General features: G+C 39.8%; 1 protein-coding gene across 1 annotated transcript in view; it reads right to left on the reverse strand.

Moving 5' to 3' along the window:
- Positions 1 to 461: 461 nt before the first annotated feature.
- Cacnb2 (calcium voltage-gated channel auxiliary subunit beta 2) overlaps positions 462 to 15,541 on the reverse strand; it is a 341,459-nt gene continuing 326,379 nt past the window's right edge. Inside the window, exons 8-14 of the mRNA XM_027405254.2 lie at positions 13,174 to 13,254; positions 12,716 to 12,774; positions 7,820 to 7,929; positions 4,458 to 4,609; positions 3,085 to 3,180; positions 1,739 to 1,927; positions 462 to 950 (exon numbers count right to left, since the gene is read on the reverse strand). Coding sequence (XP_027261055.1) covers positions 462 to 950; positions 1,739 to 1,927; positions 3,085 to 3,180; positions 4,458 to 4,609; positions 7,820 to 7,929; positions 12,716 to 12,774; positions 13,174 to 13,254 — 1,176 coding nt within the window. The remainder of the gene's footprint in view (positions 951 to 1,738; positions 1,928 to 3,084; positions 3,181 to 4,457; positions 4,610 to 7,819; positions 7,930 to 12,715; positions 12,775 to 13,173; positions 13,255 to 15,541) is intronic.

Here is a 15,541-nt window from a genome sequence, read left to right on the forward strand (position 1 = left end):
AAAATAGATTCTAACTTTATAATCCCCTTTGTGTAAGGCAAGACTGAATCTGTCCCCAAATTTAGTCAGCCAGAGGTACAAGCAAGAAACAGTGGTCCATGGAAGAATGATGGGTCGGGTATCTGGGTATTAAAAAGCTGGAGAAATTCCACTTGTTATCTGTGCTGCATCTGGCTCACTGGATCCATTACGTACACTTCTGAAGCCACTGTGTTAAGTGGCAGCTACCCCAAACAGCTTTTGAAGAGTCCAGGATAAAGATGGAGGACTGCAGCTGTACTAGGTCAATTTATGTGGTACTTACAAAAGAATGTATATTAATACTTGATTGCATGCTATTGCTATTCAAGCAACAGCAATACAAAATATACAAGACAGATCACAGATGGTTGCAATGTAGCCCCCAAAGATTTTGCTTAAGGATGATGTTACATAAGACATGGGGGCAGGAACACACATGGTCATTGGCGGATATAGACATCCCTATTCCACTCGCCAGCCTCATTCCTTCTCTTGGACATTACTTCCCCTTCCTTGTCACAGTAGCGATCCTTAGATTTATGCCGGCTTCGTTGTTTGTTGCACTCGTGGTCCTGCTCTCGCCCCATGTCCCTAGAGCGGTGGCGAGACTCCCTGTGTCTGTGGCCATTGCTGCTATGGGTCTCATCTCTGTGGTTATGTTCACGGTGTGGGGCATAGTGGTCTACATGTTCATGTGAATAGTCTTCCTTTGACTCCACATAGGCAGAGTCTCGGCTCTCCTGGGTTTCAGAGTCAAACGTCTCTTGCCTAGAGAGGCCTCGACCTGCCCCACTTCGGTGGTTTTGGTGTGTGGCTGAGGAGGAAGAACGATGTTGGGATTTCTTGACTGGTTCCAGACAAGGTTCTTCTTCAGCTTGGGAAGCAGACCTGGGAGCAGAGCGATCAGTCCTCTGATCACCTTGAGAACCCTGGAGAAAAGGGACCCAGATGAGGGAATCAACTAAGGACAGAACCTAAGGAACTTTAAAGTGTCTAGAGAGCAGCACTGTGTAAGTACATCCCTTTCAAGTACCCAAATGCTGAAATGAAGCTTCGGCACTTTTGAGACACCTGGTGGCACTGCTTAAATTGGACTTCTGTTCATAGTAACATTTCATTTTAAAGATGGGGAAAGAATGTTCTTTTATAGTCTTTTGTGATTCTAGTACCGACACAGGTGTCTTATACCTTAGCTTTAGCTAATCTGCTTGAGTAGATTAAAACTCATTAAGATGGGGCATTTAATGGGATATGTACTATTCTAGAACCCTCACAAACGAGAAGTGTCCTTAAGTTGGCTGCTAAATTTCTATTTCTCTGCAAGTGGCATAATATGGAGCTAAATCCTTTGAGTCAATTATGAAGCCATTTGATCTAGCTCACTATTATGGTTTTGGAGGCTGGAAGAGACAAGGAACTTGCTGAGGTTGTAAACACAGCAAGAAGCAGAGCAATAAGGGTTTGACTGCAGCCAGTCTACCAGTTAGGGGGCTTCAGAGGCTGAGCTGTTTGTAGTGTGATGTTCAATTTATTCTTTGCTTACCGGTACACAACTCATACTAGATGGACTTGGTTAAATGGCACACATGTTTCTTAGTTTGGTGAACAAAGGATAGTTAAAGCAAGCACGGAATTGCCTCTCTGGGATTGAGTCCCAGGGGTATCAGCTCAGGCAGCCTAGATTCTGTAGGAAGACCATAAAAGGAAGCCCTCTTACCTGTGAATTAGAGGCTAGGGTGGGGCTCATAGGCAAACTTGAAGTGGCTAAAGTTCGGCTAAGGAGAGGGTTAGGGAGGTTACTGCTGGGTGGGTGGGTGGCCTTCCAGTAGGCCTCCAGATAGTCAGCAAGATGCTCACAAGCATCCTCAAGCTGGTTCTCATCCAAGATCACATCAAATGACTCCTGCTAAAGTAAGCATTTCAGATAGTACATTAATGCAGCCCAGGGCCAAGCTCCCTCTCCTCCCCAAACCTTCCATTGTATTTGTTCATGCCCTGTTTTTTCCTTTTCTATTGGCTGAGTCTCTTAGCTTATGCATGTGTGTCACCTCAAATCCTTAATTAAAACACTGAATAGTTACTAATTGACCAAAAGTGGACAGTTGTCAACATGATTGGTAAGAGCAATGCAGGGAAGTTATTATCAGTTGTGAAAAAAAATGCAATTTAGAAGGGCGCTTGTTCTTGATACAGACTGCAGGAAGTACTGGAAGTTATTGAGGCAGGATTAGGTCATGCACTTTGGCAATAGTCCAAGCTTGACAGTTCATTGGGAGGAGAGATCCTTTACTTTTGGAGATTTAAAATTGTTGATCTAGAAATTTAATCAATCAATCAAATCCAGAGTTACATCTTGTATAGCTTTTGAAATAGTTGTATTTTAATGAACACTAGATGGGAACTATAGTCCCAAAACTAAGAATGTGTTTCTGGGAAACTTAACTGTTTAAAAATTTGGTTGGGGGTGATGAGATAGCTCATTGGGTAAAAGTGCTTGCTGTGCAACCGTGAGGGCCTGAGTTCGAATCTCCAGAACCCATGTCCAAACCAGATGCATAGCACTGAGCTTCCATAATGCCAGCACTCCTACAGGAACATAGGCCACAGGCAAGAGGATCTTGGAAATCAGCCAGCCAGCTAGCCTAGTGTACACAGTGGCCAACAATAAGAAACCTTGTCTCAAACAAGACAGAAGGTGGGGAACAACACCCACAGTTGTCCTCTGACCTCCATGTACCTACTATGGTAAGCAAGGTTACATCTTCATTCTTATAAATGAAAGTCAACATTTAGTTTGACATGATCCCAAGTCAATTTCTCAGACATTTGTTAAGAGAAGACAGCTTATTCCCTGTGGCTAGATGTGAATAGAAACCAGACTCTAAACAGGTCTACCATATAAAAATTATATGATTATAAAAATCATAGTCCTGTATTAGAAAGTGAGGCCTGCACAGAATGCATGGTTATTACTTTTTTGGGAATGAATGCCATTGTAAGTAAGGAGGAGCATCTTCCTGCAGGTATGAACTTTCAGCTGTTTGCACCATGTAGATAACTTACCGGAGGACACTGGGCCAGTTTATCAGCTGCTACCATCTGGACATTGAGGTGTTTTGCTTGAGATTTCCCTCGAGATTTTATTAACCTTTGTAAAACCTGGAAAAGGTAGGGGTTTGTAACAGAGGAATATCTGTACTAGGTTAAGCTACAGGGTACACTATGAACTACTTTATAATACATAAATATGTAATACATTATGTAAATAATACACGAGTGAACAGCATATATGATTGAGAAATAGAGATTAACCACAAAATTAACATTCTTGCATAAGTTTCTAGTAAGCTTTAAAAACTAGTATAAAGCTGATGCTGAGTCCTTTAAGTTTAAAAAAATTATGAATCCCAAAGGTCCATTGTTTGTAGGAAATATTTCTAGTATTTATAAGAAATCTTAGAACTGTTAATTCCTCTAAAAAATTCTGGCACATGTTAATATAAATCACCTTTTAAGAAATGATTGCTTCTATATGCAGTTTGCTATAGTGTACTGTTTTCTTGATATTTGTAAAGAGACCATGACAGATATACAGTTAAATAAAGGGAGATGTGTCAGTTGTACCTCTTCAGAGAGTTGGTAAGACTCTTTGATACTATACTGAAGACCAGCAAGTTTACTCCCCAAAAGACCTGTGGCCATGAAGACTCGGGAGCCACATGGAACAGCTTCAAGTTCCAGAGTGAGACAGTCCCTCGGTCTGTACTGGAATTTGACTGGACCTTTCACTATGAATGATGTGTAAGGTAATTCATGGCATTCAATCTTCTATACATTTATATACTTCATTGTTTAGTATTAGTACTGTAGGAAACAAACAGTTCTTTTGAAGTGTCTGACTGCTAAGTACTACATAGGTCTGAATGAGCATCCTGTCATTAGTCATGAAAACAAGAGCTCTTAGCACAGTGGCCTTGGTGTTTCTCCTTGAGACAGTTTACTCTGGACAGTGGCTGAACGTTTTAGTTCATTACACACAGTGTTAAACAGTTTGTTACTACTGTATTAGTACATTGTGTGAAACTGGTGTTTGTAACTGTGAGAGCCTAAATATGTGTTTGCCACTACATGTATTCATGATTGGACTCCCAGCAGCTTTACCACCATGTATGCAGATGCCAAGAGTGTTGAAAGGAAGCAACATCTTAAATTGATCATGGAAGCAGCTTTTACATTATGAGCTCTCTGAAATCATGGCAGTGACTCATAACACTTAAGACCAATACTAATTGCTCATATTTTTCATAAAACTTCTTGACTAGTATGGATTTTTTCAAAAGACTATGTTAATAAAGCCTTAGCCTGTGACTACTGGAAAGCATAAAACACATTGCAGTAGTTTCTGAATATAGAAAAACAATGCCATCCCCACTTACCTTAGGTGAAGAAATCTTTACATACACTATAATAGGGGCCAGAGAGGTCTTACTGAGTTGAGCTGGGTGATTAATTGTATCCGCATCAAGGACTACCAATTGCAGTGTTCTTGCAAGTTCAAAAATCCTTTCAATTTCACTCTGAACTTCCGCTGTAAAGGTTAAAAAGAGTTTGATTATTTAGAAGGACACATTTTTAACCTACAGTAGGCTGGAATAAAGTGGTACACTATTTCTTTATCCAGAGAGTTGGCTCCTATTTTAGTGATTAGAGTCAATATGACTGATGAAAGGTGTCCTTTGGCAAGGGCTATTTGCTCACACCTTGTCCAGGAATTGTCCTTATGTCCTTGCACATGTTGGATCATCCATTATGTAAAGATGTACAACATAGAGAGAGAGAGAGAGAAAGATGAAGGCTGCCTGTTACAAACTATACTGCATACTTTCCACCAATGAAGACATGGTCTTAAGTATAATAACCTGTTCAGTCTACACAGTGCTACCTGTATGTATGTTTTCAGGGTTGACCATTTGGTACTGAACAGTGGATTGGTGTGTTCTGCCCTGGGGAGGACCATTTCTCCAGTTCCCAGCTTTCCTCAGTTGCATATAGTTCTTTGAATAGAGTTGAGGCCTTGTGAACTTTTCTCCATCCAGTTTGTCATGTTCATTGGTTTCTTCCTTGTTTAGCTCACATTTGGGCAGTCATGTTGGTGAGACTTTACAGGTGTAGCCTCTGACATTACTATGAATATATATGTATATACATATATGCATGCAATAACACTTTGTTAAAAAAGAGGTCATGAATTTAAAGGAGAGTAAGGAGGGGTATTTGGGAGGGTTTGGAGGGAGGAGAGGTAAGAGAAATGTAATTAAATTAAAATCTCAAAACTTAAAGAGGTGGTTTTGTAATATGTTTCAAAGGATAGTTTCCCACTAGAAGCATCATGTAAAATGAAATTAATGGCATCAGTTCTTGCCCTCTGCAAGGATTCCACTACGTGACTCCCCAGTTGAGCATCTGTGATAATGGGGATACTCTCCACACTCTAGTGTGGTGGCTGATAGCCATGTGTGGGGATACTCAGCACTTAAAATGTAGCTAGTCTGAATGAAAAACTGAATTTTTAAATTTTAATAATTTATTATTGAACTGTAAAGTGCATGTGGCCTCTAGTTCTTTCTAGGTGAAAGGTCAATTCCATGAGACTCCTTCTGACCATCAGTTGTAGCCCAGTTTTTTCAAGAAAAAAGTTTTATGAGAAATGGGAGATTTGAGAGACTGAATTAAAATATACAGACTCTATCCTATTAAGACAGTCGTTTGTGTAATGCATGAATAAACTTGGTAAAGTATGTCTGTGATTGTCTGTGATACCAATAAGCCCTGGATGGGAGGGTAAAGATTCTGGAATATCAGCTATAAATAGTTCTAGCTTCATAACTCCCAGATGAAAGTGTCTTCAACACTATACATTCTACAGTTGTCACTGGCTGGAATGTCGTTTCTTCCCAGAGGCCTTCCCTGTATCCAGTCATGCCCTTCTCAGTTTATTTTCCGCTCCCTGGGCTTTTAGCCACTGACCAGCTATCTCTGATTTTCAGTTCATTTACAGCTATGGATTGTGTCCTTTGCTTCAATGACCCTGGAATACTGCCTGCAACAGTTAGTTCCTTACTGCTTTAAGCACAAGCTTTTAGAAAGCACCTTAATGTTTTACTTTACCTCTTTATGGTATGCCTTCTACCTCCCCTTTCTTAAACTATACACTTTAGTCAAAGTGACATGTGTTTTCCAGAATCTTCATAATTGCCATTGTCTCAAACCATCACCTCATCACATTCTCAACCCCTTTCCCTTCTACATGCTTCAAGTCTCAGCTCAGGACACCTCCTGGGAAAGCCTTCCCCATGGCCTACACCTACTGCAGCATTAGCTCTTTGGCACCAGGTTTAGTTCAAGAACAGTGTTCATTCTGTACCTCAGTGGTTATTTGCCTTATTGCTGTTCTGAGCTCCTAGGCACAGGGCTGTATCAAATCTTTCAGGCTTTAGCACATTGTTTGGTACCTAGTACATGCTCAATAAAATACATCGAGTAGAAGAGGCATTTAAAAAAAACTTCACATCCAATAGTTGTAAAGCCTTTGACAACTTAAACCAGTGTATCATGCTGTTGATTTAGTTGGTCACTGTAAATAAACTGCTTGACTTTGTTAATTGGTTGAATGTATGAAATGATGATTTTATAACAATTTAATTACCAGATAAAATGTGATAATTTTTTTTCTTAAGAAAGAAAGAACTGTTATAAGCCAGGCTATCACTGTGTGGTCCAGGCTACTTTTGGACTTTAATGTTTCTGCCTCATCCTCTGAAGTGCAGGGTTAGAGTAGGTGCCACCGTACCTAAATCTCTAATATGTTTCCAGACCTGTGTCACTAAAGGTTCATCTCTGAGGGCCTATTAGGAGACAAAATGAAATTGAATGTTTTATGTTGACATGCATGCAGGTGCCCAAAGAGGCCAGGAGAGGGTGTTGGATCCTTTGTGCCAGAGTTACAAGTAGTTTGTCAGCTGCCTAGTACATACAAGGAACTGAATTCCAGTTCTCTACAAGAGCAGCAAGTGCCCTTATTCATTGAGCTATCCCTCCAGCCCCCAAAGAGAGTTTTATGAAGTATTAGGCCAGGAGAGGTGTAATTTATAGCTTAGAGTAAGTGAGAAACTTGTATACTTAAACCCTGCCTCCCAAAAGCTTCACTTATGTAATGTAAATTAAGGAGTTAAGTGGACCTAAACATGTCCCACAACTTTTAGAAATGTATAAAACCAAAAGCCTAACAATATAGTAGTTTAAAGTATACCAGTAATTAAAACACCAAGCACATGTTTCAGCAAGCTATAGTAGCTGCTAGAAGATCTGTATTTTATCTTATCATTGTATGTTAATCAGCAGTTTCCAATCACCTCTCTGTAAAGACATCAAAGTCCCCATGCTGCTTTTACAAATTAAAAATACTGATGCAACTCAGAGGACAGACAAGAACTGACTTCTGTTATCCATTTCCTCCATTGTCAGCCTCAGCATGTAAATCATAGTTTGAGTATGATTTCATCACTGCTGTGACCATTCAGTGAACATTTCTGGAACAAATCACAGTGCTGATGGCAGTGGAATATTTTGACTTAAGCTATCTTAATAATCCACACAAATTATTAGGACTATAAACTAGCTATTTATATAAATTTTTCTATATGGTACCTGAAGTTGTTCTATAGTCAGATCTGCTCACTGTTATTGTTGGGTAAGGAATATTTAAATAGCTTAAGCTCATTGATGTTGGCTGACTTACCTAAGCTTGACCTTGTGTTGGATCTTTCTATTATTGCATGCTTACTGGGGTTGTTTAATACTGAGCGTTTGGCGAGGGAGATGTCAGCAGTGACTCTTGTAATGGATATCCTGTTGGACAAAAGAGAAAACCTTCAGATTCTTAAGCTAATAAAACAGAAGTTATGTCCTAAATTTAAAGGATGATTGATATAGAAGTATACATTAAGGGGCTAGAGAGATGTTCAGCAGTTTAGAGCATTTGACATTCTTGCAGTGAACCCAGGTTTGGTTCCTCACACCGACATGGTAGTTCATAACCATCAGTAATTCCAGTTCTAGGAGATCCAGTGTCGTCTTCTGACATCCATGGGTACCAGATACACACTCGATATATATACATACACGAAGACAAAACACCCATACATATTCAATAAGTAAATATAAACTTGAAATACACGTGTAAGTATCAACACTGCCTGGATGGCCAGGAACCAGAGACAGGACAGTCCAGAGAAGCCAGATAGAACCAAACACGAATGGCAAAAAAAAGTCAATGAATTGATTCTTAAATGATATTCTGTTATACTTCATAGATTGGTGCAACTAGCCTAATTGTCACCAGAGGGCATCATGTCATCTAGCAGTTGATGGGAGCAGAAACCCACAGCAACAAAGACTAGGTAGAGCCAGAGGAACCCTGCAGGCAGGGGGAGGAAGGATTGTAGGAGCCAGAGGGGTAAAGGACACCATGATGAACGTGATTACAAAACCAACTAATGAAGGCCTCATAGGGGCTCACAGAGACTGAAGCAACAAACACAGACCCTGTGTGGGTCTGATCGAGGTGCTCTGCATATACCTTATGTTGTGTAGCTTGGTATTCCTGTAGGATTCCCAAGGTGGGAATAGGCAGTCTCTGTTAATTTTTTTTTTTTTTGCCTATGCTTGGGACCCTTTTCTTCCTACTGGGTTGCCTCATCCAGTTTTGGTTTGTGTCTGGTCTTATTGTAACTTGTTAGGCTATGCTCAGTAGATATCCCTAGGAGGCCTGCTCTTTTTTGTTAAGGAGAGATGGGGGAGAGAGGAGGTACAGGAGGGACTGGGAGTAGTGAAGGGAGGGGAAACTGCAGTCAAGATATAATGTAGGAGAGAACAAAATAAGATAGACTCTGTCATGTAGCTGGCTTCAGACAAGCTCTTGCTCCCACAGCTCCTGAGTACTGGAACTACAGGTATGTGTCACTAAGCCTGGTCTATCCCCAAACCCCATTGAGTGTATTTGAGGTAATACTGTTCTACAGCCTGGACTAAAACTATTATTTTTGAAGACACTGTCTCACATCTAAGTAAATTTCCTACACCAGAATATAAAGTGATGTAACATTTCCCAGGATTATTGATTTCCGGCAAGACTCCTTCACAGAACATCAGACAACAGTGCCTAATATCCCTGTAGCAATTCAGTACATACTCCAAACACTTCAGGGCTGACAACTGACATTTTGAAAGTCATCATGGAAGAAAGGCAGCTTTACTAAACCCAGATAGTAGCTTGCCTTCTTCGCCGCTTCCTTGTTAATGCACCTGTTGTTATTCTAAAAGTTCCAATGATTGCTTTGCTTACATGGCAAACTGGTTATGGCAGGTCCAGCTGCTGTACTAATGAAATGAAAGAGAATTTACCAGCTCTTCTTTGATTTGACACACACTGTTTCACTGCCCACAGTGATTTTGACTGCTCTCCAGAGCTCCCACAAATGATCTTAACTGTGAGGGCTTAATACCACAATTCTTGATAGCCTAGAACTTTGCCATTGCCAACATTTCCCGTCACACTCTTCCCTTGTGGCCCTAACATTTTAAAAATCAGCCAATTATAAAGATTACTTCAGTTATCCTTAGACTGCCCGGTGTATATACAACCGAGGCTGCTGACAAGTTCCCACTCTGTTTCTGTCTTGCTTTTCCAGCATGAAAAACATCTAATGAGACGGTTAGACCCTGGATATGCTCCCATGAGTAAAGGTGAAATTTTTACATCTTTTGAAATTCTACTTTATGAATTCTGACTTCCCTTGGGAACCCTTAATGCATGGTCACAGGCCTAGACTGTTGGTCAATCCTGAATCCGTACTCCATCAGTAATATACTTTTGTCTAGAAACAATAGACTAATTATGTTATTTCATTTATTTTCTTCCCAGGTAAAGTCAATATGATGCCATAGAGCATAGGCCTGAGATCCAGATTCATTAATGCTCAGGATTGACAGAAGTATAGTTGGTGAATCCTACTTGTCTACTTTCTGTTATAACATGGCAGTGAACATTTAATTTGTCCATTTCACTCATAGATGTCACAGAGCCCACTTTAGCAGAATTTGGGGATTATGCCAGATTGTGATGAATGAAAGAGCTAAGAACAATGAAATAAAAGTCAAAGTAGGACCATTCGAAGCTTAGCACAAATGATCAAATATTTTATAAACTGATGTGTCAATAGGCCACTATATCTTCTGTACTTTTGAAACACAACCGCTACTCCCCTTTTTCTATTTCATTCAGTCCTTTGCTGTATCACAGTATCAGTGTCAGAAATGGGGGCTGGAGAGATGGCTCAGAGGTTAAGAGCACTGGCTGCTTTTCCAGAGGTCCTGAGCTCAACTCCCAGCGACCACATGGTGGCTCACAACCATCTATAATGAGATCTGGTGCCCTCTTCTGGCATGTAGGCAGAACACTGTATGTATAATAAATAAATAAATCTTAAAAAAAAAAAAAAGTCAGAATGGCATGTGTAGGCAAAGTCTGAAAGGATGCTAAAATACAGATTATGATCAGTTGCATTTTTGTTGTTAGCATAGAGAAAGAAGAATATGGCAAAGAACCAGTTTTATCACATGGGAAATGGAGATATGCATACTAGCGCTGCATGCTCTCAGGTCACCTGCTACTAATCTCAGACTGAACCTGGAAGTTTTACATGCTGGATTCTTACCATGTTTCTGGCAGGTTATGAGGTTATTGGTGTTTATTATAACACCCATTGATTATTTGATTCATCTGTCTTTCAGTAGTCACACATGCTTTCTGTTGTCTCTGTGGTTACAGGAAATAGTTCCCTTGAGTTCAGTTTAATCCAAGTGGATATTTGTCAATGTTAGTGTAGTGTGTTTGTGTCCAGGATACTGTAGTTCCTGTGTCAGTGTCCATAAGCTAAACTCTGCTTGACCCCTGCTAACAAGCCCCAGTCTGTTTGATCTTTTGGCCATCTCGCGCCCCAAACTGTATCTTGTATTCACTTCTGCCTCTTCCAGAAGACTTGTGCCAGTTCCTCTGTCTATAGACCTTTACCCTCTGTGAAGCTAAGGTCCCTGTCTTTTTTTACTTTTTCTTTTTAAATTGAAGAAGTAAAGGGTTGAGTCCCCTCTCATAGCCAGGACTTTTTAGATAGGCCCATGGCTATTAATGGCAGTTTCCTGTGTAGGTCCTCAGAGTTTGCTTTATTCATAATGTTACATCATACCTTGATACCTTCATACCCTCCTCTGATTTGGTTGGTGAGAACTTAGAAGATTAAAAACTTTTCTAGATAGCAACATCCTCAAATCTATTGATTACTCCTTTCTCTGTACTACCTGTACACATACACATGCTGGGTTGGCCTTGTATTTATATTCTGTTTTGCTGTATAAGTTTCAACTTAAAATTTACAGGTGGGTACTTCAGAGGTAGGGACAGTGGCTTCAGTGTGAAGATTCAGCACTCAACTATCTTTTTCATATTGAGTACTTCTGCAGGCACTGAGAGTACCAGGGTTCATAAAACATTGAATACCCTGCCCTCATTCTTGCTGGAGAATTATAACAAAAAAATCATACACATAAAAGAATACCAGAAAAAATGGAGAAGGGAGAGAGGCCATGTTTCCAGGAGAATATGTGAAGAAAAGTTCCCACCAGAGAAACCGGCAAAGAAATACTGATGTGGACATGGGCCTGGCTGGCTGGGGCACACATGGTGCTAAGGAAGTGAGTGTCAGGGAAAATCTAACTGGAGTGGCTATGAATGCAGAAGGAGAGCAAGTACAGTGTGAACAACGCAGTGAATTCTCTAGGAAGAAGGGAAAAATGATCGAGCTGGGTGGGAGGTGGGAAGGATGTTTGATCAACTGTGAGGAGAAATAACTGCAGCTAATGGCATCTTCACTAGGTCAGGAGATATTGATTAGAGAGGGACATATGGCAAGAACAATGTCTGGGTAGTCTGAGTGGGAAGGAAATGGGGAATGTGGTCTAGTGTCAGGTGGTTGTGGGTTAAGTTAACCGTTGCTAAGAAAATCATAGAAAGGGGAAACAGAACATTCAGGCAGTCATGCAAGTGGGGATCAATGCAGTGGGGATAACTCATGTCTTCTGTTGGCTTCTAATCCTCTTGCCTCCAGGAAGAATCTAGCTATGAGACCGAGGCTGGCGTTATTCCTCTGCCTCAGGTCAGGGGCTAGGGTTACAAGCATGTGTCAGTTCCAGCTTGACTGTTTTCTTAATGAAGGAGAATTTAATTGCACCCTGGAAAAGTGCAGTGAGAAGGGCTTAACAGTTGATGGGGGGAGAGGATGATAGGAAAGTCTTTTGGAAAGGCAGGGCAGTGCTTATGATACCTGGGCAATAGTAAGGAACCAGTGGCTCATGAACTGAAGTCGAGACAGTGGGCAGAGGTGGGGCCTCATTCAGCTTACAGATACAGGTGCAGGGACCTTAATATACTGGGATGAGGATGTTCGACACAAACACTGGATCATATTGCACGAAGTGAAGCCTACTTCCTGTCAGAGAGAACACTTTACTACTCTTGGGATCAAATATCTGACCATCTTCAAGACAAAAATATACAAAACCAGCATTGTGGGATACTTACCGCCCTTCAAATCTGTGTTTTAAAAAATCGAACAGTGCCTTCTGCATCATATCTGTAACCTGTAATTGGATAATAAATTAAAATGTGAGAAAATCTGAGGATAGAAAAATTGTTACTGATTATGAGAACTAATTTTATTTCTCATCATTAACATTTAAAAACCTGAGCGTCACATTTGGAAGAAGTGTGGTTACCACATTTTCTGATTCTAAACCCTAATGAAATGACAAGATAAAATTTCTGAGGTTATGATGTTTCAGTGACAAGAAATTACTTTGCAAGGGCTTGCAGACATTCTCCATTTGATATTGTTTCCTGGGTATGGTGAGGTATAGTTTGCAGGAGTATCCAAGGCAACTTTCAGGAAAGTAGACCACTAAATGAACTATACCACAGCCTGAAAACCAGCATGCTTAGCTGCCATGAGTCAAGCAAGCTCCGATTCAGTTCATACTCACCTCATACCCCTTCAGAGAAGGGCCCACTAGGACCACTGGTCGCATGGATGGTACCACATCATAAGGGGGAGTGTGCTCTGTCTGCAGAGAGATGAGACACGGTTAGACTTCTCAAAGGCAGTGGCTCTGAAATATTTTTTGCATAAGGTACTCTTTCCTGAACTCTAATATACAAGATGCTGATTTTTCAGACACTGAAACATTTCCATAATTGCCTCTTTTCTAAGTAAATAAACCCAATAAAAGATTGGTAGTTTTTTTTTTCCCTAAGGTTTAAGTTACTGACTATTACTATTCTCTAGTTTCCTTACATATAAACTCCTTGGCAGAACAAAGAGTAATACGCCCAATGCAGACTAAGTGCTTTAGGCTCAACTGTACATCACTTCATTGCTCTTGGATCATGGTTAATTAGGAAAGACAAAGCCCTGTTAGCTTTGCATATGATATGTTGGACCTACCTGTATAAACCCTAGTTTCCAAACATTGTGTCTCTTCGTTACCAAATGCTTGGAATTCCATTGAAATTTTGAGGAAGCAGAAATTGGCATGCATGTTAGCTCTATAGCAGTAATCACCCTCATTGTTCACAACTTCAGGACCAGTGCCTTGGAATTTTTTACCTCTGTTTTTTGGCATTAGTAAACTTCTCAAATCAAAATTTATGTGCACTGAAAGGAGAGTGAATGATTTGTCATAATTTTATTTGACCATGTTTCAGTGGCTTCAAAACATTTAAACTACCTTGCATATCTGTTTCTGAAGCACCTATTAGATAGTTTCTGTTCCAAAATTGATTCATACCTTTCTGTGGGTAATTTGTTCATTTGTTTGTTGTAGAAAAAGAGGGTAGGGGCTATATTTTATTGCCATTTTTAAAACTATCACTTTTCAGCTTGTTTTTTTCTTCAAATAAAAATTTGAAGAAAACTTAGATAATATAATTTGCTTGATGAAATTTAAACAAGCTTTTGTAACAGGCACTTGTAAAGTGATGCAGAAATAACCTTCCTTAATGCCCAAGGGCAGGAGATAGCGATTTGGACATTGGATGAACAAATTTACTCTCATTAATGACTTGTGAGCTCTGTAAGACACATCCTCCCTTAGAGCATCTGAAAAATATATTTTAAACATGGCATATGCCAAAATAATTTTAAAAATTTCATCAACTGTTGTATATGTAATATGTACACCATTCTGTCACTAAAAGCCATTTGATTGTTCCTGAAAAATCACCCATCACAAACTTGCTGTATTCCTATATTTCTCTTGCTTAATGGGGCTATGTAAACACACATAAAATTCAACAGTGTCATATGAGCTTTCACCAGTAGTTGTAGAGCATATAATAAAATGGAAAAAGATATTACTGTAAATGGGATATTCACCCTTTACTGCTTAAAATTTTCCCTAGCACTCAAAATTTCCCATTAATAGACATGATAAAGATAAAATTACATATTTAAATGAGATTTTAAAAATTAGACAAACACAATATAGTGACAGCACAAAAGCCAGACAAGCAGCGCTCTAAAAGCAACACCGAAGACAATTGGTGTGGACTCACACACAGCCAGCTCTCTTGTTCTGAATTCTACATTATCACAGAGTAAGGAACACAAGAGTGAGCACCAGTGCCACAGGCATCAGAAGCATATTTGTTAAGTGATTGCATTTCATAGTGCTTGGGTTTGTACTGAAAATGTCTGGAAGCCACATCCTTTTGATACTGCAGTAAGAACCCCTTTCACCGTTATCGATAGGGAAAGAGATTGCAAGTGTTGTAAGAACAGCTATTAAGAAATCTGAGTGGCCCAGTATTAGATAGTATTTGGTTCCTTCAGTCTGTGACTGCCAACTAGCAAATGATTACCCATGCTGGCCATCAATCACTTCTCTTGCAGGGGTGGCAATAGAAATTACCTTATTTGATGGAATATTGGTACTCTGTGCCGTATTGCTAATGACAACATTTTTATCTGTCCTTTTTGGCTAAGTAATTTTTGCTTTGTTTCTTTAGTGGAAAAATTAGGATAAACTTGTTTAATATTTTGAAATTTACAGGCAGGTGAACTTAACAATACTGTGACAAACATGGTCATATCATATCAGTGTTGCTACTTGGAGTTCAAAGTGGCTGAGTAGTGTTGACTGTCTAAGAAACACCTGCAGTTACCTAGCCGCAAACTTCAGTTGTGATGACAAGGTCAGATCAGAGAGGTGGCCCACATTTGTAGAAGATAATCAGATTGGGGTTTTCTGTGTCAACACAAAAGTCCAGGTGTTTAAAACTTTGCCTAGAGTTCTCTTCTTAATGGTTATTAAAAAAAAAAAACAAGCTTATGATTTTATGTATGATAACTTA

The sequence above is a fragment of the Cricetulus griseus genome, chromosome 3 (assembly GCF_003668045.3).
Source record: "Cricetulus griseus strain 17A/GY chromosome 3, alternate assembly CriGri-PICRH-1.0, whole genome shotgun sequence".
Taxonomy (NCBI): Eukaryota; Metazoa; Chordata; class Mammalia; order Rodentia; family Cricetidae; genus Cricetulus; species Cricetulus griseus.